Source organism: Ptychodera flava, chromosome 14 (genome assembly GCF_041260155.1).
Source record: "Ptychodera flava strain L36383 chromosome 14, AS_Pfla_20210202, whole genome shotgun sequence".
Classification (NCBI taxonomy): domain Eukaryota; kingdom Metazoa; phylum Hemichordata; class Enteropneusta; family Ptychoderidae; genus Ptychodera; species Ptychodera flava.
The window spans coordinates 3068177-3089697 of NC_091941.1; the positions used below are offsets into that span (position 1 = coordinate 3068177).

General features: G+C 36.2%; 1 protein-coding gene across 3 annotated transcripts; it reads right to left on the reverse strand.

Annotated features, from left to right (window-relative positions):
- Positions 1-12422: 12422 nt before the first annotated feature.
- Positions 12423-21386, reverse strand: LOC139148965 (uncharacterized). Of its 3 annotated transcripts, XR_011556049.1 has the most exons (6): positions 21011-21386; positions 17411-17606; positions 16980-17097; positions 15906-16056; positions 14036-15066; positions 12423-13177 (listed from the first exon to the last, which is right to left on the reverse strand). XR_011556049.1 is itself a non-coding variant. In XM_070720438.1 (5 exons), exons 2-5 carry the CDS (start codon positions 17526-17528, stop codon positions 14845-14847), a joined length of 609 nt encoding a protein of 202 aa, XP_070576539.1. In that variant the 5' UTR covers positions 17529-17606; positions 21011-21386; the 3' UTR covers positions 12423-14844. The 3 variants fall into 3 exon arrangements, 2 of the variants coding, with proteins under 2 accessions (XP_070576539.1, XP_070576540.1); XM_070720438.1 differs by having other exon boundaries at positions 12423-15066; XM_070720439.1 differs by having other exon boundaries at positions 12423-15066; positions 16998-17097; positions 21011-21385.
- Between the last annotated feature and the right edge of the window lie 135 nt (positions 21387-21521).

A 21521-nucleotide genomic window follows, 5' to 3' on the forward strand; every position in this document is an offset into this window, starting at 1 on the left:
CTTTTGTTTAAGAAGTCTGTCACTGATTTTTAATTCCACAATTATTTTCACTTCAAGAGCCAGTACGTAGTCATAGTATACCTTCATTTGTTTTATTCAAAATTGTGTCCTGGACAATGCAATATACATGTACATGTATCATACATGACCATCAGATGGCACCTTTGTCATGGATTTCTCATGTAACCTATGTAATTGCTAATTTTCCCAAACCCTAGATGTCAAAAGTGCCATGAAATAAGAAGGGTAAGCCTAATTCAAGAGCCATGTGCCACATGCTCCACGCCGACGTGCCAAATTTCATGATTCACGTTCCCTGTTCTGCACCCTAAGCTAGAAATACATTTGTGTGAACTTCCATTTGTTTAGATCCTATACCTCCATGGTACTACAGAGAGCTAATAAAATAAAGCTGAATCCATTATCAAAGATAATACGCTCTTGCATAAATATGCAGATCAATTTATGATCCAATATGGCTGCCAGGCGGCCAGTTTGTTTCCATTTTTCATGTCTAAAGCCATTACTCAGACATGCCTTAACTGATTTCTTTTAAACTTTGCACAAAGAAAATACACAGTGACTTACATATGCACATAGGATAACTTCATGGTATGATCCGATATTACAGCCATTTTGTTGCAATTTTATATGTTCCAAGCTACATATCTTACACAGACATGTAATAACTGTTTTCTTTCAAGTTTGTCTACAAGGATAACACACCATAACTTACATATGCACATGTAATATTTTCAGCAATATGATCCAATATGGTTGCCAGGCAGCAATTTTGTTGTGATTTTTCCATGTCCAAAGCTATTACTCACACATGCTTTGACCAATTTCATTCAAACTTGGCACAAGGACAACACATTATGACTTTGCACATGCTTGTCAATTTTCTTTGCAATACAATTTGATATGGCTGCCAAGTGGCTTTTTATTCTAACTTTTTTGACCAATACTGTCAAAACATATAGCCACATCTATTACCAAACTATTTCTCAAATTTAGCTAAATTTTAATTCCATTTGTACTTGGTACATCAACAGTGCACCGTGCACATCAATACAAGGCCAACACTTTCTCAGCCATTTTTATGCTTTGACCAATTCTTTCAACTTCATGATTTCCATCAATGGTTTTCCAATTTATTAACCAAGCATGTTTCAGCACATTTTACATAACAAAATAAAAGTAAAATTATAAAAAATACAACCACAAATGAAGCTAAATGAGAAAACTTGGTGGATAAAAACAATAAAATTAACCAAAGGAAGCCTTTTAAAAAATTGCAAATAAAACTGAGTAAACAGGTAAATTTTCAAATTACACTTTAAACTATCATCAATTCTAGCTGTTGATAATTTTCAAATGTGTCGGCAAGAAAAAAAGTGACCCTCTCCAATTTTCAAGTGCAACAACAGTGACCCTGCCCTACATATTACAGATCACATCGATGATATTCGGACCGTTTCTGTACACTGACTTTGTAGACGGTATGACCAGGTCGCTACATTGCAAATATAAAGGTCTTGAGCCATGTCAATTTTGAGAAGATGATTTTAAAGTATTATTTTTCAGAATTTTCTATGACCTTTGACCTGCTTCATACCTCCACAGCTAAGCTATGGCTATATCTCATCCTATGTAAGAGTACGAGAGGGCTGGTGTCTATTGAACGATGGCCAGGGTGTGACCAAAATACACACCTAAATTTCAGGGTTGACACTTACCTTTGACCCCCTTATCATCTTCTACCTTATTAATTATGTATATATATAATTGTAGGCCAGCCAATAGAATAAGAGGTCTGAATTACGGTGGATAGGGAGGATTAGGTGAGCAAAATTTTCTGTCAAAATGTCACATGTCCGGATGACCTTTGACCTCGATTTCATAAATATGCCAATAAATCAGTAACTACAAGTCAGTGCTACAGCCTTCATATTTGGTTGGATGAGGCACCTAATGGCGTCACATCCCGAACCTCAATAATATATCAAATATTATTGATGTTGACTGTGACATGCAGGGAGAGGGTCATTGTTTGTTGCACATGGAAATTGGTAATGGTCACTTTTTTCTTGCAAACACCTTTGAAGGGTCCCTGATTTACGTGGAGCGTTATTTTTAAAAACATCAGCCCTCCCTCCCTGTAATTTCTGTCCAGTCCCTTAGTGTAATAACCCAGGTCTCTGCGATGTAGAATTTGTAACCACTTCATGCATGTAGAAGCAGGTGCCTTGTAAACTATAATGGTGATTTATCAGTGTAGATGAATTGATAAAATAAATTGGGGTGAATATGCATTGGTTTCTAGCCTGAACTTCAGAACTTCAATCATGAAATTTGGCACGTGGTCCGTGGAGCTTGAATTAGGCTTTAAAGCACGTAGGATTTATTCGTAACACCGTTTCAATAGTCTTGTATGTTTGTAAAATCGAAATAAATCGTGTTTTTATATCCAATTCATCAAAATTCCATGATACAACATAATCCTATGCCACGATTTCAGTGTCTGGGTAGAGACATTCCTCTTTCACCATTTGCAAATGAAATGCGCAAAATTTTCGAAAAGTTTTAAGGGTTAGGCTGCAACAAAATGTTGCTTGTGCGTCGCACAGTTTTCTTAACTTTAGACATAAAAATAGGTCTCAACTGTTTTTATTGGCCTTCCATGGACATTCCGAATTTGGGTATTGAAACACATCCCTCGAACTCCAGCACCGTTTGGTGGGAGGGGGGACTGTGATGAAAGTAAAAAATAGCAAAGGAACGCTAATGGTTCATGGGTTCCCTGTTTTATGCAGACATTTTAAGATTCAGTTCCCAGTTATTTGACATCAAAGTAGTCATGATCACAGCTAGCTACATTCAATTGTAGCTATGGCTGAATAGGAATTCCAATCACCACTCTGTGATTTGAATTTTCATTACGGACGATTCCGTTTGAGGCTCGAAGATGTCGTCATATTGGGCTATTTATTCTCGAAAGATGCTTTCCCCTGGTGCTTGAACTATCAGCCCATAGAGAGTTGACTAGTATTTGCTTTGATGCGCATAACAACTTTTGCAAAGTTCAGTTTTCAACAATTTATTAGTCGAGACTGAGGTGTATGCATAGGAAATCTTGTCCAGCAGAGGTAAATGAAATTTGCACGTCCATCGCTAATAAAATGTGAATATAAATGTTCATGTAGTCTGAGCGTCTAAACCCTTGAATCCAATTTAAATATGACGTGCAGGAGTAGAAATCTCTATCCGTATATCAGTCTAGTTGCAGCCGGCCTGTCCAGGTTAGTAAAAATGGCTCTCCCCATTCCACAATTACAACCCCTGTAATTACTGACCCTTGTGGAAAGCAATCCAAGAGTCATGGGACTGGCTAGCTATTTGTGTGGGAAGTGGTGTAAACGATGTATAACTGGTACTGTATGTAAGAGAAAACATTGATCCTAACCTTAGTCCCCATTATCAAGGACAAAACTAAACTTACCAGTGATGCCGGCAATTACCGTCCGATAGCATTAGCAACTGTTTTCTCGAAATTCTTTGAGCACATTTTACTGTCACGTTGTGAGGAATTATTACTTCACACTATTTACACTATTTATTTGGTTTTAAGCGAAAACATTCCACTGACTTGTGTTTATTTGCATTTAAAGAAATCGTTAGTTATTACACCTCTAATTGAGGACCTATGTTTACTTGCTTCCTTGATGCATCTAAAGCTTTTGACAGAGTTAATCACTTTAAATTGGTCAAAAAGCTCATCGACAGGAATGTTCCTTTATATGTTGTTGTACGAATCATAGACCCTTGAGAAAAACGAGAAAACGAGGGTCTATGCACGAATATTATACTATTGGTACAGAAATCAACTGTTTTCTGTAAAATGGAGCAATGTTATATCAGAGTGGTTTTCTGTTTCTAACGATGTAAGACAAGGGGGAGTGATCTCTCCGTATCTTTTAATGTCTATATTGATGATCTCTGTAAATGCAATGTTGGCTGTACTATGTGTGGTGTCAGTGGTGACACTTTAGGTTACGCTGTTGACATGACTTTACTCAGTCCAATTGTGAAGAGCTTACGCCATCTTCTCAGGATATGTGAAGTGTATGGCAAGGAATATGATATATAAATTTACAATGCTAATAAGACTTTGTGCATGCTTTTCAATGGGAGGAAAACGAACATTCCAAGAATACCCTCAGTAAACCTTAATGGTAACAAGTTGAACTTTGTTTCTGTGCACACCTATCTGGGTCATGTAATATGTTGTGATGGGTGTGACAACGAGGATATCGCAAGACAGAGACGTGCATTTTGTGTAAGAGCAAACATGTTACTCAGACAATTTAAAGTATGTAGTCCGAATGTAAAGAAAGCATTATTTATGGCATATTGTAGCAATATTTACTGTTGCAATCTTTGGGTGAACTTCAAAGTTAAACTGACGAACAACTTTAAAACTATGTATAACATCGTCTGGAGAAGATTTCTCGGTCTTCCTCCATTTTGTAGTGCATCAGCTATGTTCGCAACAAACCATGTCATGTCTCTTGGTGAAGTTACTGGGCGTAATATGTACAGCTTTAAGTGTAGGCTTGAAAAGTCATCAATGTAAGTAATTTACTTCATGCGATCTGTTCATCAGATAGAGTGACAGATAGTACATTCTTTAAGTTTTGGAGAAAGCAATTGTATCTTCTGTAATTTTTTTTCTCTGGAGTGTATTTTTCTCAAATTGTAAACTTCTGTGCAAAAGTATATATCCCAGGAACTGAGTGAATTTTTCATGCGTGTCCTTTTGTATTTTCCTTGTATGGACATTTCAGTCTGAAATAAAGAACGGTAATAGTATAAACGTAGAGAAAGTCAGTAATTATGATATCCAATGGTATGGCTTTTGCAGTCTGGATCAATTCTAACGATGGCCTTTGGTGCTTTTGCTTTTCGCAAGTCACAAGAGTGACTGCTTTATCTGTTTTGCTCTTTGCGTTTATGTTTTTGTTAACTTTATTTTTATCTTTCAGAGGTTATACTTTATCTGTGTGCTAATTTTATATTTGTGTACCAGAGTTAAACCACATCACTTATTTATAACCGAAGAGGATTCAATAAACGTCCGGTTCTGACTAAAACACAATTGCAACTATTAATGTCTTGAGAACAGATGGAATAAAACGATCAACACAAATGATAGTATCTAGCGTATTATGAAAATGGAGAGGTGACGGTATATGGTGATCTTGTTCAGAAGATTTACTTTCGTGTCGTGATCTTTGAAAAGAAAACCTTACAGTGTCAGTGCACTGTGCATATAGCAGTGAAATATTCCAAAGTGTCCTTTTAAGGTGTTAATTAATTCGGTGTTATGTATGCAGTGTGAAAGGTCTTTGCTAAATTTGGAACTGATTGTCCATGCAGATTTATGCAAAGGTCCAACGTTCCTGTCGAATGCTAAATGTAAAATAAACTGATGATAGAGTTTAGCTGTTCACACGGTGATTTAAATAAAGAGGAGCAATTTACACATTGTGCAATAGTCAGGCGTTTCCCAGGCGCGTCTGACGATCTCGTGCTGGGGCTACCAGGCTATGACCTGGAGATGGGGTTTGGCATTAGACTAGGAGCAGCCTTTCCCCTCCCTGCCGGCGGTAACACCCTCATGGGGTGCGAGATTTCGGTTTACACCGGTGTTGCCGTTTTATCTTTTGTCGGGCATTTTTTTTTCTTACGAAAGGCAAACTAGTCTTAAATGATAAAACAAGAAGAAAATTAGAGATATATATTCTTAACCGTCCACAGTACAGTTAATTTGTAGTTTTTTGCTCATACAGGATCTGAAGTAATATACATATATGTAAAATATAATATAAACATAAAATAATCTAAACTTATGATATAAATAAATTAGATGCCTATCACTTCGCATTGCCGATGCATTAATTGACACTGAAATTAAAACACGACCACGCTTTTTGATATATACTGCAACATTCTACACAAGACCTCTTCTAAGAACTAAGCTTTATTGGATGATAGTACATAAGCGTACAACAAGCGTATATGTATGTATTATTTTAGATCTTGTATGCTGCCATCTTCTATAGTCCAACAGCGCGAAGAAACTCTGGGAATAATGCCAGCAAGGGAAGAAGGGTTACTGATCTTACTTTGAAAAATGTGATTGGTCGGAACAAAGTGGGACGCCTAGACCAGTTTAAGTATAGTCTGATATCTCCAACTGACGATTCTAAACGCCGTCTGAACAACATTTTAAATATTATCTGGTAATAGATTATGGAAGTTGTGACGTTCAGAGGTCAAGAAAGGACGATACGATATTGTCTCCATACAAAATGTGAGACAATTCAAGATGATTCTATCAACAGTATCTGGCAAGGCTTATATTTTATTATTTTGAAGTCTCTGGATACAGCAATGTATAAATATTCATTTCGTCTCGTTGCAGAAAAAAGTACGATGCCAGTGGTAATATCCACAAATAGCGGAGTTTGTTCACGACTTTGTCGGGAGACATGCAATTACGAAACTAACCAGCGTCTCGTTTAAGTAGAAATTGGTTATAAAATCTCTACCTGGCAAGGTGCTCTATATGCAAGACAACCTTCATTCATATTGAAGTTTTACTAATATTGTAAGTGACGAAGTGGGTTATTGAAATCGTATCAAGCATATTTTACTTTAATTTCTCAATATTTCAATTTCTTTATTTCTTCATTGCGCTTTTTCGCCATTTCGACGTTTCGCGATTTTAATCGGTTATAATTAGCCCTCAACTGTCTATGATTTGACTCAGGTATGTGTGGTTCTTGGTTCCCAAATGAAAAAGTAAACTATTTCATCAATCAAAGGAATTGACTTTTATAGTTATGTAAGACATAAACGACTACAGTGCTCTTTATTGAAAAATAAACTTCAAATTTTTAAAGTGTATGCAAGTACTGGATTCGCGTTCATCAACCGGGATTTAATTTTGATGTATAACGTTACATTATTCATTTGTCGGTGAGAAATCAGTTTTAGCTCCCAATGTGTTTGTCAATGTCGGAAGAAACTCTGTGGAGAAAGATGTCAAAGATACATGATAAAATAGCTTTGTACTCCTACCGATGCGTAAAATGATGGGAGGAGTTAGCCTCAGAAAATGCTGTCCATCTTAAAGAATTAGAGTCGAGTACTTGGCCTTGAGCGGGCGTTCTTGGACTTCCCTCAACAAAATAAGTCCGCCGGAGCGCATAAAAGTCCCGAATTGGACGATTTTTAACATTTTTTCTCTTAAAATTTAAATTATTAAAGTTGTTTTTCTAAATTTAGCTGATATTCAGGGATAAAATTAATCCTTTCTTTACACACAGCCGCCTAGCAAGTCAATTTTTGGATAAAAAACCTCAACACATAGGTGAATTTTAATTCAATAATAAAAGCTAAGAGTGTTAATTCTTTCTGGAAGACATTCAGCTGCAAAACTACCGGGCATCTGCTCAATATTTTCCCCGACTTAATCGGCACCAAAATCTTCAAAGCCTTACATGCGTAAAACTATTTTACTCCTGTGAACTTGTAAGGTCAATGACAATGGGGGTCAATAGAGATGGATTGTTGCATGTTTTTCTGTGGTGGGCGATGCCTAGTTGGCAGTGGTCAAATCATAATCAAGCTCGATGTCGTCGGAGGAGATACATTAGTTTTGTATTTCTACGCTTTTATTATATCGTGTGCCTTTTGAAAAATCACATTGGTCAGACATTCAGCATTTCTGGCAGTTGAACTTATGGAGTAATGATTGGAGATGGTGAGATTGGCCAATTACTTCGTTTGAAGAGTTGAGTGACTACTGCCTCGCATTTTACCATAACAGAGCTATTATCATGGATGACAGTCACAGCTGAGGTTATCCATTCACAAACACGTAGATGGAACGGATGGACGTTGGCACATTTCTCAACTAGGCGATGACGATATTGGAGATCGTCGTAGGAATGGTAACCTCGATGAACTCTAGGACGTAACATGGTCTACTGTCATCAAAAGCCAACCTGCACCTTCAGAGTTTAACAAGAATTCATTTACTAATATGACGGTAATAAAATTACTATTTTGTTGCAATGCGGTTCGTTGATGAATCTCCACAGAGTTTCCACCGACATTGCGAGCTAAGACTGATTTCTCACCGATCTCTCACATCTAAAGCTTAGGTAAAGCAAAACATTCCTCATCTTGGAAAAGTCAAACTCAGGTACCACTTTCTTTACGGACTAGCTTCGTTGGTAAACAAAGCACTCAGCATCACACAGAACAATTCTCCATAAAGATTCCATCGACATTAAAAAGCAGTTTAGACAGCGCATAATAACAAAACGACAAACCATTGTCTGCAATTTGGATTGACATAGTGTCACTTAGGGTCATTGACCTTACAAGTTCATGGAGTAAAATTGTTTACAAGTGGAATGCTTCGCGCTTTTTGTCCCGATTAACTTGGGGGAAATATTGAGCCGGTGCCCGATAATTTCGCAACTTTCTTCTGGAAAGAATGTAACACTCTTAGTTTTTATTGGATTAAAGTTTACCTAAGCGTGGAAGCTTTTTATATGCTCTTGGAAGATAAAAATAACGTGAACAAAAACATAAATGCAAAGAGCAAAACTAATAAAACAGTCACTCTTGTGACTTGCGAAAAGCAAAAGCAGCAAAGGCTATCGCTAGACTGTAAGAGCCACACCATTAGATATCATGATTACTGACTTTTTCACGTTTATACACGTTATGATTAATGTTTTCTCTTAGATACAGTGCCCACTCAAATAGCCAGCCAGTCCCATGACCCTAGGATTGTTTTTTCATAAGGCATGCGTCAGTAATTACAGGGGTTGTGACTGGGGAATGGGGAGAGTCATTTTTACAAACCTCAGCCTGGCCAGGCCGGCTGCAATAGACAGATATACGGATAGCAATTTCTTCTCCTGCACGTCATATTTAAATGAAATCTAACTAAATTAAATTTAATCCAAAGGTTCAGACGCTCATAATTGTGTTGAATGTCTGAGTAATAAAAACATTATATGCAAAATCATATTTATTCACACTTTATTAGCGATGGACACGCAAATTTCCTCTATTCTGCTGAACAAGATTTTCTCCGCATACATCTCATTCTCGACTGATGCATTGTTGCAAAATGAACTTTACAAAACATTTGTATGCGCATCAAAGCAAATACTAGTTAACACTCGCTCTAAGTTAAGTTCTATGCTCTAGGTTAAATACGACGAATCCATACTAATAAAAGTAATGCCATTTTATGAAATTTTGCAAATACATTATTTTATATAGCATCATTTTAAAAGTGAAATCCAGAGTGGGGTCATCATATCGTTTTCAATGGAAAATGGATCTGATATGGAAGAAAAAATATGGAAAAAATGCCAATTTTAAAAGACAGTACTGTTGCTTTTAACATGATCAAGTATGGGCAGTCTTTCGTGACTTTTGGATATTTCGAGAAATTCTTTTTCATGTTTTAAAATAACTGCTTTTTCAGATATTTCACTGTATTGTCAAACATGATATGATAAATGAATGTCAGTATGATGGGGAAGTAAAGATTTCATTGTTAGCACCCCATACTTTCTACTAATGTCAAATTCCTGAAAACTCATAAATTGAAACATAACTGTGCGCTTATTATTAAGCAAAATTAAAAACCCGGTCTCACCAGGATACTTTTCAAAATATATCATAATAAATCACTTTGCCTGATTGATAAATTATGCCCAGTTCTGACTTAATGAGTAACCCGAGGGTCATGTAAGTGAGAGGGTCAAAGGTCAGTGAGATCCCTTCAATTAGATCTTGAACTAAAATGTCCACATAAAACAAAAGTCAAATCAATTGATATTGAATACCACCAAATTAAACCCGACTCTTAATTACATTATTGTTAGTCTGGTGAGCTTACTTGTGCGCAAGCACAGGGCGCTTTGGAATTCGGCGAACTTAACCTTAATTTTTAGTCGTCATACTCATAGCAATGGTAACCTCGTTGAACTCTATGACGTAACACGGTCTACTGCCGTCAAACGCCAATCTGCAGGCTCTGAGTATACCATGAATTCATTTCAAAATATAACGGTAATATGATCGATATTTTTGGTGGATAATGCAACAAATGTGAAGTCGGCAAACTAATAATTTAAATCGTGTGAAGTAAGGCAATAGACGGTCATAAATCCACAGGTCGAGTAGGCATTATTTGTGATGATTTTTTCCTATTATTATCATAACAAATGATTATGAATATTAATAAACTATTAATATAATATTAAAACTTTTTTTTTACAAACAATGTCGTTACACTGTAACTCGCGCCGTAGACTGAACATGGGCAATGGTGTCACTTGTACATTTTGGCATAGATTGTGAAACTATATAAGGGTTTCCAGAGGGCTGTTCACATAAGCAGATTACAATGTGTAAAATATGATTTTATTTATCATAATCGTAATTTATTAATAATCACAATTATCACAACAATGGGGTTTCCAGACGGTATTTACACAAAGTAGACGACATTGTTTGTAAAAAAAGTTTTAATATTCTGTAACATTCATATTAATAATTTATTTATATTCATAATCATTTGTTATGATAATAATAGGAAAAAATCATCACAAATAATGCCTACTCGACCTGTGCACCCCTCGACAAAAATCCGCCGGAGCGCACAAGGTTCCCAAATTGGCAGAATTTTTCACGTTTTTTTTTCCATTAAAATTCAAATAAATAAACTTCCTTTGCGCTTTAGCTTGTATTCAAATAAATAATTGAGCTTTTCTCAACATACAGCCGCCCGGCATGTCACACTTTGGATTAAAGGCCTTCACACATAGGTAGACTTAGCTGCAATAATTGTAGCCATGTTGGGCTGGGTCGTGCGGCTTGCGCGATGCCCTACTTTGGTAGCCGCACGACAGAGGCCCAAGCCGCACGACCCAGCCCAACAAGGCTACAATTATTGCAGCCAAGGTAGACTTTAATCAAATCAAAAATGTTGATTATATCAATGTTATATTTGTAAATGAATTGATGGTATACTCAGGAGCGTGCAGGTTGGCCGCGTTTGATGGCTTTGACCGTGTTACGCCATGGAGTTCAACGAGGTTACCATTGCTGTAACGACCCGAAATGTAGTCACTACCCACTTGAGAAATGTTCGAACATCCATCCATGTGAAAGGAGAACTTCAACTCTGACTGTCGTCCATAACATTTTAGATGCGAATGAATGAGTAATTAGCAGTAGTCGCAAACATAACTTTTCTACGGATTTTATATCCAAACTTTACAAGAAATAGCAACCATTAATGTTGAACGTTTTTTGTAAATGGACTAACTACTGTATATGTTTACCGGTTGTGAATGCTCTAAATTTAGCATTATAAACACAAACCGTAAGACTAAATATGCACGATATATCTAATCAAACTCAACAGCAGAAAATCCCGAGCGAGACAAGACTCTCCTGCCAATTTTCGTCTTTTTAACTCATATTCTGCAGATATACGTCACTGCCACCATGACACCGGGCCACTTTTAACGTAGTTGTATTCACAGCATAGACGTCTAACCTCAGTTCAACTTGTGAGAATTCCCATATAACGACTAGATTTGAATATATACCCCAGTGTGTAGATGTTAAATTAAGAAACAGTCCCGTACAATATTTGGAATCGGATGAGACACCTTTAGAAATCTATAGTGTGGTGCGAACAGTGTGGCCTTAGTCGGCGAATGGAGAACTTTAGCTGTGACTGTCGTCACATAATAATAGCACCGTTATAGTAAAATGGTATTGAATAAGTAATTCGCAGTCGTTAGGACTGCGCCCAAAGGTGGTATGGGGCCAATACACCAATGTTAACACTGTATCAAATGTACGTTGGCGATTGATGAAAGTTAAAACACATTCGCCATAATGCACATCGCAAAATTTAAATGTTGCCGCCATGTTGATGGGATGTATCTAGATAGCGAGCATGAAATACGTTATTTGTACAGGCCGTGATCATAGCAGTGTACCTCACAGTTCTGTTGATGCACGATCGCCTGAACCGTCCCTTCTATTGTCGATGTTTTTCTCTAGCTCAATCTGTTTCCGATCGATCAAAATCAGCACCCACGGTACTTCTCGCTTGAAGCGTGAAGCGTTACAGTCTTCAGCGTGAGATAATTTCCTCGACGCGACGTTCAAAGGATAACTTTGGAGCAGTAATAAATAACAGTGTGGTTGGAGCAGTAGTAAATAACAGTGTGGGTACGAGCCATTGTCCACCATCTAGTCACTCCACCGTCACACCAGTCTGTCGTACACACAATGACATGACGTAAAATGTAAGAAGTTTGCTTTATTCTTGGATGTTTACAGAACGTTATGCCCGAGGAGTGATCGCGAGGAAGTACAATGTGCTATATGAAAAAATATACGATAAAACATTGTATAAATGACTCATACGTAAACAACATTGGTAACAGAGTGCACAAATTGATAAAAGAGAAGGCACGTGATGGAATTATGTTTTTATAATGTTTCAGAACGTAGAAAGGTGTCGATACGTAATGAAAATTTGTAGAGGATTCAATGGCAATCCTAACGATCGACTTTTTGCAATTTGTTGCAAACATTATTTTTAAATCACGGTAAAATGAATTATCTTCCTTAAATCGATGTAAATCGATGCAAGGGTGTCGTTCCGGTATAAAAGTTACAATTCTATGGTGGATCCTGCATATTGTCAATAAGTATGGTTTACATCTACATCTATTACACTCAATGAAAAGCTGCTTTTTGGTACGGGCAAGCTTACGGGACGTTTTAAAGGTTACCGTAACAGAATACACCGATGCGTAGGACAGAGTTACCTCATGACAATGACTCTGTATACAGAACTACTAGGAAATATTGTTGTAATATTACCATCATCTTAAAATCTGTACAAATGACCAACGAAGACACGCCATTTCTTTTTTTACACTAAATAAACATGGTTGATTTCATTACGAAATTGGACTTCAATTGATCCGTATGAGTTATCTACTCACGTCTTTATAATTTTGAAGGTCACCATAGAGGAATATTTGAACTTGGAAGATATAGTATGCGAGCTATGAGACTTCCAAGAATAGTAAAATTTCGGCTACGCTACTTAAAATTGATTCTGGGCGGTATATTCATCATGCATACAAAGAACAATGTAAACTAGTTGAGAGGGATGTTGAATGTTGGGCTAAAGCCGTCAGAATAATTCTGTTTCAGTATGGTTTTGCAGAGTCTTGGTACAACCAGGGCGTGGGCCATGAAGGAAAATTTATTTCCGAATTTAAACAACGTTGTCGTGACATTGATTTACAACAATGGCACTCTGATATGAGTACATACAGCAGACTTGAATCCTATAGACTCTTCAAATCATCGCTCACTGTAGAACCATACTTACTTACTCAATTAAACCAATTTTCAAATTCACTTTAACTTCATTCCGTTTATCAAATCATGTACTTAATATTGAACAGGGTCGGCGTAAAAATATTGAACGCCAAAATAGATTGTGTCCTTGTAATGAAGGTATCATTGAAAACGAATACCATTTCTGTTACGATGTATACTTTACCAGGCTCTTAGGGAAAAATACTTCCCGGAGCATTATCACATCAATCCCAGTGTGGATAAATTCATTCAGTTAATGTCAACACAAAATACAAATATACTTCGAAAATTAAGTTGTTATTTATTTCATGCTTTCAAGAAAAGGAGAGAGCTAGTTGATTAATCTATGCTTTTTGTATTTTGATTGCCAATTTAGGTTGTTTGTAATTTATCTATTCAAGGTCACTGTTTGTTATTTTCGCTGTTTGTTATTTTCGTTGTTATGTATTATTTTCCAGCACATAGGGCTGGAGGCCTACAGTGCAAGTGGAATAAACAATTATTAATATTTGACACGATTTTAACTAATTTGGGATAATTGGATGACAAAGTAATGTCTTTTGAATATGCAAATGTAAGCTCATCTGCTTTTCTTTTTACCTTACACACTTGTATTTATGAGTAATTAGTAATATTGCGACATTCAGCTACAGGACACCTAACATTTTTGAGAAATTTGAAAAATATGAAGATCCAATTATCCCAAATTAGTTCCAATCGTGTTTTTTGAAAATCTTTCCCTATAAAAAATGACAATACTTTAATGTCATAGATATTTGTGTTTGACCAATTGTTATTCACCACATGGAAAACACTCAGACGTATGTTCAGCCTATTTTCCAATTGAAACTCTCCTAATAAGAAATGTATTCCTAATAGGTCATAAGAAACCATTTGTTCTGATTCCCAAAATTGTCAAGCATGGCATCATCAAAAGCCAAGTGTAGAAATATCTTTGTAAATGACGATTACGGTATTTAAAGCACAAACAGCTGCAGATCATCTCATTGAATTTATCTAAGTCTTGCCGAAACAGAAGGAGTGTGATTTTCAATTCCAACAAGATTCATACGTTTGATAACAACGATGTACTCCAGAAATTTTGATGACGCTATGTCACCACGTGTATGTACTAGAATTGCATAAAATACAATACTGTTTAACTGTTCTGCCCGAATCGCAGTATCGCTCAAAAGTTTGTCGTAAACAAACTTTTACCGTTCATTATTTGAATGCGTTTTGAAGTTAACACATAGAATGTATATGGGAACTGAACTTCAGCATCGGCTTGATCCATGAATTATGGACCCGATTTCTCGTCTATCAGTCGCTGATTGCGCTGGTCCCTCGCGATTGTAGCTGCCAATTCTGTCTCCTCCATAGCCTTCCATTTCCTCCTTGTTCAAAGCCAGCATCATCGTTAGAGCCATTGGTACGGTTTGACCGATCCATGTTCACAGGGAAGTCATCTGTCATTGGCGTTGCGGCAGTGCTTTTACTTGGAGTGTGTGTTCGGTACGGCGAATCGAACTCTTCCATAAAGAGCTGTGAAGAACGTTAAGACATTGGGTGCCTTTTAAATTAAGTAAAATATAGCTTCTCAAACGAACAAGAGACAGCACCAAAAGATTAAAAACAAATTGAATGTTATTTACTCCCTGTTAGATTACCATAGTATGTATATATGCTACCGTTACGTTGGTTTATTTTTCTGTTTGATTGTTTTGCCTTTACACCGATGGTGAAGACCTTTACGTTCCAACATTCAACGCATTAAAACCAAATTAAACAGATAAATCAATACAGAGGATGCCTTAATGGACTAAAATATGGATGGCAGGTGTTTCAGAATACTTACTTGTAGAGCGTCTAGGATTTAGCACCTCTTTCCCCGAAGATAAAAATTCAGACTGTTTGAAAACAATCTGTAGACCTGCCACCAACTTCAATTCAATCAAAGGTGTTCCACATTTTTAAGGTAGAATGCACCCCGGGGAAAGATATATTTTGACTCTCAAAATTTTACAATTTTAAAATTTTACAATCTTTTACTGATCTACCACTTGTTGGGGCTCATTTTAAAGCTCTTGGAGTAACAAAAGTTTTTACCGTCCTCGTTTTTCGAAAAATTAAAAATGTAATTTTTTCCCATAGAGTTAACGCGGGGATGGCGGCCATTTTGAATTTCAAATATTGGTATATGTTAGGTAATTTGTTTCTCTAGTACCAAAATTTGAAGTTGACCCGTGATTTTTATTCTTGATTTGGTAAGAGTGACAGTGGCTGAAAATGCCATCGAGGAAAATTTCAGCAAACGTTCAAGTCTTTGTCTATCGAGGTTCATACTACTGTAATTAATACATCATTTAACTGATTGCATTTACCTGTTCAGATGAAACCGGCGCCGACTCTATGTACACAGGGTTCTCCATTTTTATTCCACTGTTTCTGTCATGGTTGACTGTTGCACTTATAGGAACTATATTAGTTCTATCTCCCACGTGTATGCCAGCATTTTCTCCTTTTCTCTGGCTCCTGGAAACAATTCATATTCGCTCTTAATTCAGGCTAACTCATGTTTGGCAAAGAATTTACTTCAGTGTAGAAACGGTAAGATCTGTAAGTAATCACGAGAGAAGCTGTACGTTCTTTTAAGTCATCAGTGCACCATTACTCAAAAAGTAAAGTTAAAAAAATATTCGCTACCTTTGGAGAGTTAAACGCGACGACGCAAACCAGGAAGGTAATATGCAGAGATATATTCATAACAAAATAAGAAAGACTGTGAGTTTTTCTCGAAGTAGTCGTCAGAGTGACGCTGAGTAAGAATTATCTAAGAGAACTTATTTTGATACCACCGATCACAGAACCATTCTCCTGTAGTAACTAATGATCGATGCATGGTACATCTCTAGCGACCTCCCACTATCAATTTTCACCCCATTAAGATATTTAACAAAAAAGACGAGCGTTGATTTTCAGAAGTTAACATTACAGTCACTAAAGAAGACAAACTGAATGTTTTATATCCTTACAAGTTATGCGAAAGAACTATTATCGTAAAACTACATGTTTAATAATAATTAATGTTTATCATCGCTGTATCTACACACTATGCAAATTTCTCAAAAGTGTTAGGTGCTATATAGCTGAATGTTGCAATATCGTAAATTACTTATAAAAGAAAGTGTGCAATATAAAAAGAAAAGCATATGAGCTTACAATTGTACATTAAATCGACATTACTTCACCATCCAATTATCTCAAAATAGTTCCAATCCTGTTACATGTCGTTTAACAGTATTATAAAGACCCAAAGAGTCGTGCATTTGGATTTCACACGTAAAGCCATTCAAAAGTGCTAAATATTGTCAAAAGATTAGAATGATACAAGCGTTTTTCCAGAGATAGATACAGAAGAGTTCAGTGCCATATTCGCAGAGAACGGTCTAACTTACTCAACTTTCCATACGTACCGATTTCGAATCAATAACATAGGGATAATTATCATCAAAGCCAAGAGTATTAGGGATGCAGCCACTATGATGACGATTAACCACACCGGTAAGCCATGGCCTGGTAACAAAGTTAAAACAATGTAATAAGTAGGGAAGTGCTTAAATAAATCATTCTAAAGTTAATTTTGAGACCGGAGGGCATTTTAACGTGATCTGTTTTTTATATCTTTCATGATGTGTCGAAATAATCTGTCTTTGGTATCAGCTTAATTTTTCTCACTTGGAAAACTGTAGTTCTCTTTTTGTCAATAATGGGGATTTCACTTCTACCTCAATACTCACATCGAGGCTTATGTCGTATTTCAAGCAGCATTCAAGCTGAGTAAACTCAAAGAGGGTCAAAACACAGACAAAAAATATTTTACACTGACCTGACACAATTTCCGGACCAGGTGGTTTAGGGAGATCGAACAATGGCGGTAGTTTGCAAGCTGTACAATGCAGTGATGACGTCACACCGCTACCGTGGCACGGCTTACCAGCTGCCATGGTAAATGTCAACAGTCTGTTGAGGTCACGTGAAATTGTAAAAGTACAGTAGGATTACATTTACTTGATATCCAGGATCTGAAATGTATTTGAAATTGGTATTTAGTATGTGCTGATCAAGTCATTCATTTTATGTTGAGTTTAACCGACACGACTGCCACAATTTAAACAGTCCCTCAACAAAGAATTTTCTTAAATTGCCACTTAGGTCACCTAATACAGCTCCATTAGTTAGTTAATTAATTATATTCCCATGCTAGCCTGCTTCTTCAAACTTACGTGTATTTATTGCTACTTTGTGAAATAAACGCTGAATGCTTGTCAATTTGTAAAAAAACCAGACTTACATAATATTTTGCATTAAGGTAGTATGCGCTTTGAAAGTGAAAGACTTAAAGGGACAAAGTCGGCCATTTTTCATGAATTGTGTTTGATGCGAGATATTACTTATATTGTTTGACATGTCAAAAAATACTGAATGAACGGGTGACCATGCATATATTGGACCCCAGTTTTATGATGAAATGAACCCATCGCGAAAATGAATTAATGGTCATGACCATTAATTCATTTTCGCGATGGTTTAATGTATCGTGTCTAAAACCAGGGTCCAATATATGCATGGTCACCCGTTCATTCAGTATCTTTTGACATGTCAAACAATATAAGTAATATCTCGCATCAAACACAATTCATGAAAAATGGCCGACTTTGTCCCTTTAAACGTTTGCTCAAACTTTCCTCAAGGAATATATCAACCATAATCTTCAAAATCAAGAATAAAAATCGGGGGTTACAGTGCAAATTTTGGTACTAGAGAAACAAATTACCAGAGATTTACCAATATTTAAAATTAACCAGATATGAACTGAAAATGCTCACGTATTTCATTATATATTGCACTTATGTGTAAATTTGAACCTTTGCCAAATGTTTGCAACTTCATTGAAAGCATTATGATCAACGATCACCGGCGATTAATTCTAAAAGGTCATGAAGTATACAAATATGTAATTAGCTGAAAGAAAAATATTAAAGTTCTTTGACTGCTGTCATTGATCACCAATTTATACAGCATGTGTAATTACCTTTGGCCAAGTCCTTCAAGCCATATATGCAGAGCTGTGAAAGCTCATTAGATATGCAAATCATAAATAAGCTGACATGAAAATGTGAAATGACTTTCGATATTGTTTTAACCTGGTATAATCATCAATGTACATAGCATGTTTTGCCAACTTTGATCAAGTAAATCCCAGTATATATCCCTAATAAGCAAAGCTCATTAAATATGTAAATAAGGAATTGGCTTAAGTAAAAATGCTTAATGATTGTCAATAATGTTGTATCATAGTATCTGCAATATATGTAGCAAGTTTTGTCAACTCTGGTCAAGTCAATTCAGATATATATCTCTAATTAGATAAGTTCATTAAATATGCAAATTAGGTATTTACTGAAGAGAAAATGCTTAACGACTTTCAATAATATTGTATTATAGGGTCTTTAATGTTCATAGCAAGCTTCATCAATTTTGATTTAGTCAATTCAGATAAATATCCCTAGTTATGAAAATTCATTTAATATGCAAATTAGAAATTGGCTGAAGTAAAAATGTCTTTTGACTTTCAATAATGTTATATCACAGTATTTTTTATGTATATAGCAAGTTTCAACAACTACAATCAAGTTAATTCAGATATATATCCCTAATTGGGAAATGTCATTAAATATGCAAATTCGGAATTGGCTGAAGTAAAAATGTTTAATGACTTTCAAAAATGTTGTATCATAGTAGCTTCAATACGTGTAGCAAGTTTAATCAACTTTGGTCCAGTCAATTCAAATATATATCCCTAATTAGCAAAGTTCATTAAATATGCAAATTAGGAATTGGCTGCAGTTAAAATGCTTAGTGACATTCCATAATGTTAAATCATAGTATCTTTAACATACATACCAAATTTGGTCAATTTTGATCCAGTCAAATCAGACATATATCCCTAATTAGGAAAGTTCATTAAATATGCAAATTAGCAACTATCTTTCATGTCACCTCTCAATGGTTCCCACAGCTGATATATCTTGGTGTGATCAACATTTGTAGCAGATCTCATCAAATTGTGTGTAGTCGTTTTAATGTATATCCGTTTTTTCTAAAATCATTAATTATGCAAATGAGCAAAATGTATGAAAGCCACACCTACCAAAAACTAATCAGTTCTTGCCATTTGCTAACTGAATATATGTACCAGATTTGATTCTGATCTGATAAGCTGTTTTTGAGATATCGGTCCAACAGACAGACAGACAGACACAGACAGACAGACAGACAGACAGACAGACAGACAGACAGACATCGCGGCGACATATGCTCACGTGTGTAAACACGTGAGCAAAAAATGGCCGCTATCCCTGTGTTTATTCTATGGAGAAAAAATTTAAAAAATCGATTTTCGAAAAACTAAGACAGTGAAAAGTTTTCTTACGCCGGGAGCTTTAAAATGAACCCTCACAAGTGGTAGATATAAAGAGAATTGCAAAAGTCTGAGAGTCCGAATATCTGTCCCCGAGGTGCATTCTACCTTAATAAAACACAATATTCATAAAATATGACTATTGACTATATTACACATATGGTACATGAGTTGTCGGTCTTTACTCCCCAATTCAAAATGGCGCAATGGTTATAATCTTACATAGGATTTTTTCTATTGTTAGACACAACAATACCATAGTGCTATTGCGTACAAATATGATGTATTGTTACGAGCCATCTCTGTTTCACTGGCTTAAGACTACGTTGATGCATTCTATGGCTTTACTTTATGAAACTGGCACATGCTAAGTCTATGCCGACCATTTCGTTTGAATTTCAATGGCCAATTTACCAATTAAAAGCTATACTTAACATTTTCATAAGCTGTAAATGCAGAAGGATTGTAGTGAGAAACAAGGTGAAATTTTCCGGAGGCCTATGACATCCCCCATAAATGCTAACTCCGATATTGTAAAAGTAGCGGGGTGTCCTACGCTGTATATATTCAAGAAGTCCTCAATTTCAAAATGGTTAAAGATTTGCCGAAATTCAGACTTTCCACCTTACTGCATTTGTTAAAAACAACAGTCTCTTTCACAATAAACGACTCTGATGATCTATGTTCTAAAATTTAAAATAACAAATAATTCAGTACTATGATTTTCAGCTTCGAATGTGCATCAATAAAACGCACTGTTTTCGATTTGTCCGAATTTGTTAAATTGTTTGGCTTTTCGTGTAGAGAACATTTTAATCACAATCTTGCATAAACAAACACGGTTTCAGCTGTAAAGTGGATAACTAACGAGTCACTGGTACCTCACTGTATTTTTACCACGTGAAAGCAACGTCGTCATAATATCAACCACACCCACCGAGTGTCCTAGTTTATGAAATGCCACAGAACAACAATAGAGGGCTGATGCGCTGGTTAAACGCTTACCTTATGAATACAGCAGGCTTCGGATCTTTGAACTATATAGCTCTCCTACTTAAGCACAATATTCGGTGCCGATATCCAAAAGGAAATTTAATCAGCAGTTACAATGAGCGGCAGTATTAAATTGGCCATGTTTCTAGCGATGGTAAACAAAGGAGCAATGAGATGAAGCGATGGAAATCGATGGAACTGCTTCGTCCAGCTCCATTGAATCACAGAATAATTCGTCAAGACCAATAATATCTCTTATTCCATCTAAGCTGTACATCAGAAACGAGCAGAGAGACGACAATGCCAAATAAAGCGCGCCAAAAAAACCCGTTGATGTTAGATTTGATCCAGTGTGACCTGTTGGTGACGTCATCACTTTTATTGTGTGCGCCATTCGCTTCATGAGGGCAGCAAACAGCAACATACGATATACCACTTTCTCCTATCCACGTGACCAGACTGCATGCGTGTTTCCGAAATACTTGCAGGTACGTATTAAATGCAGAAGTTCAATATTTGTTCA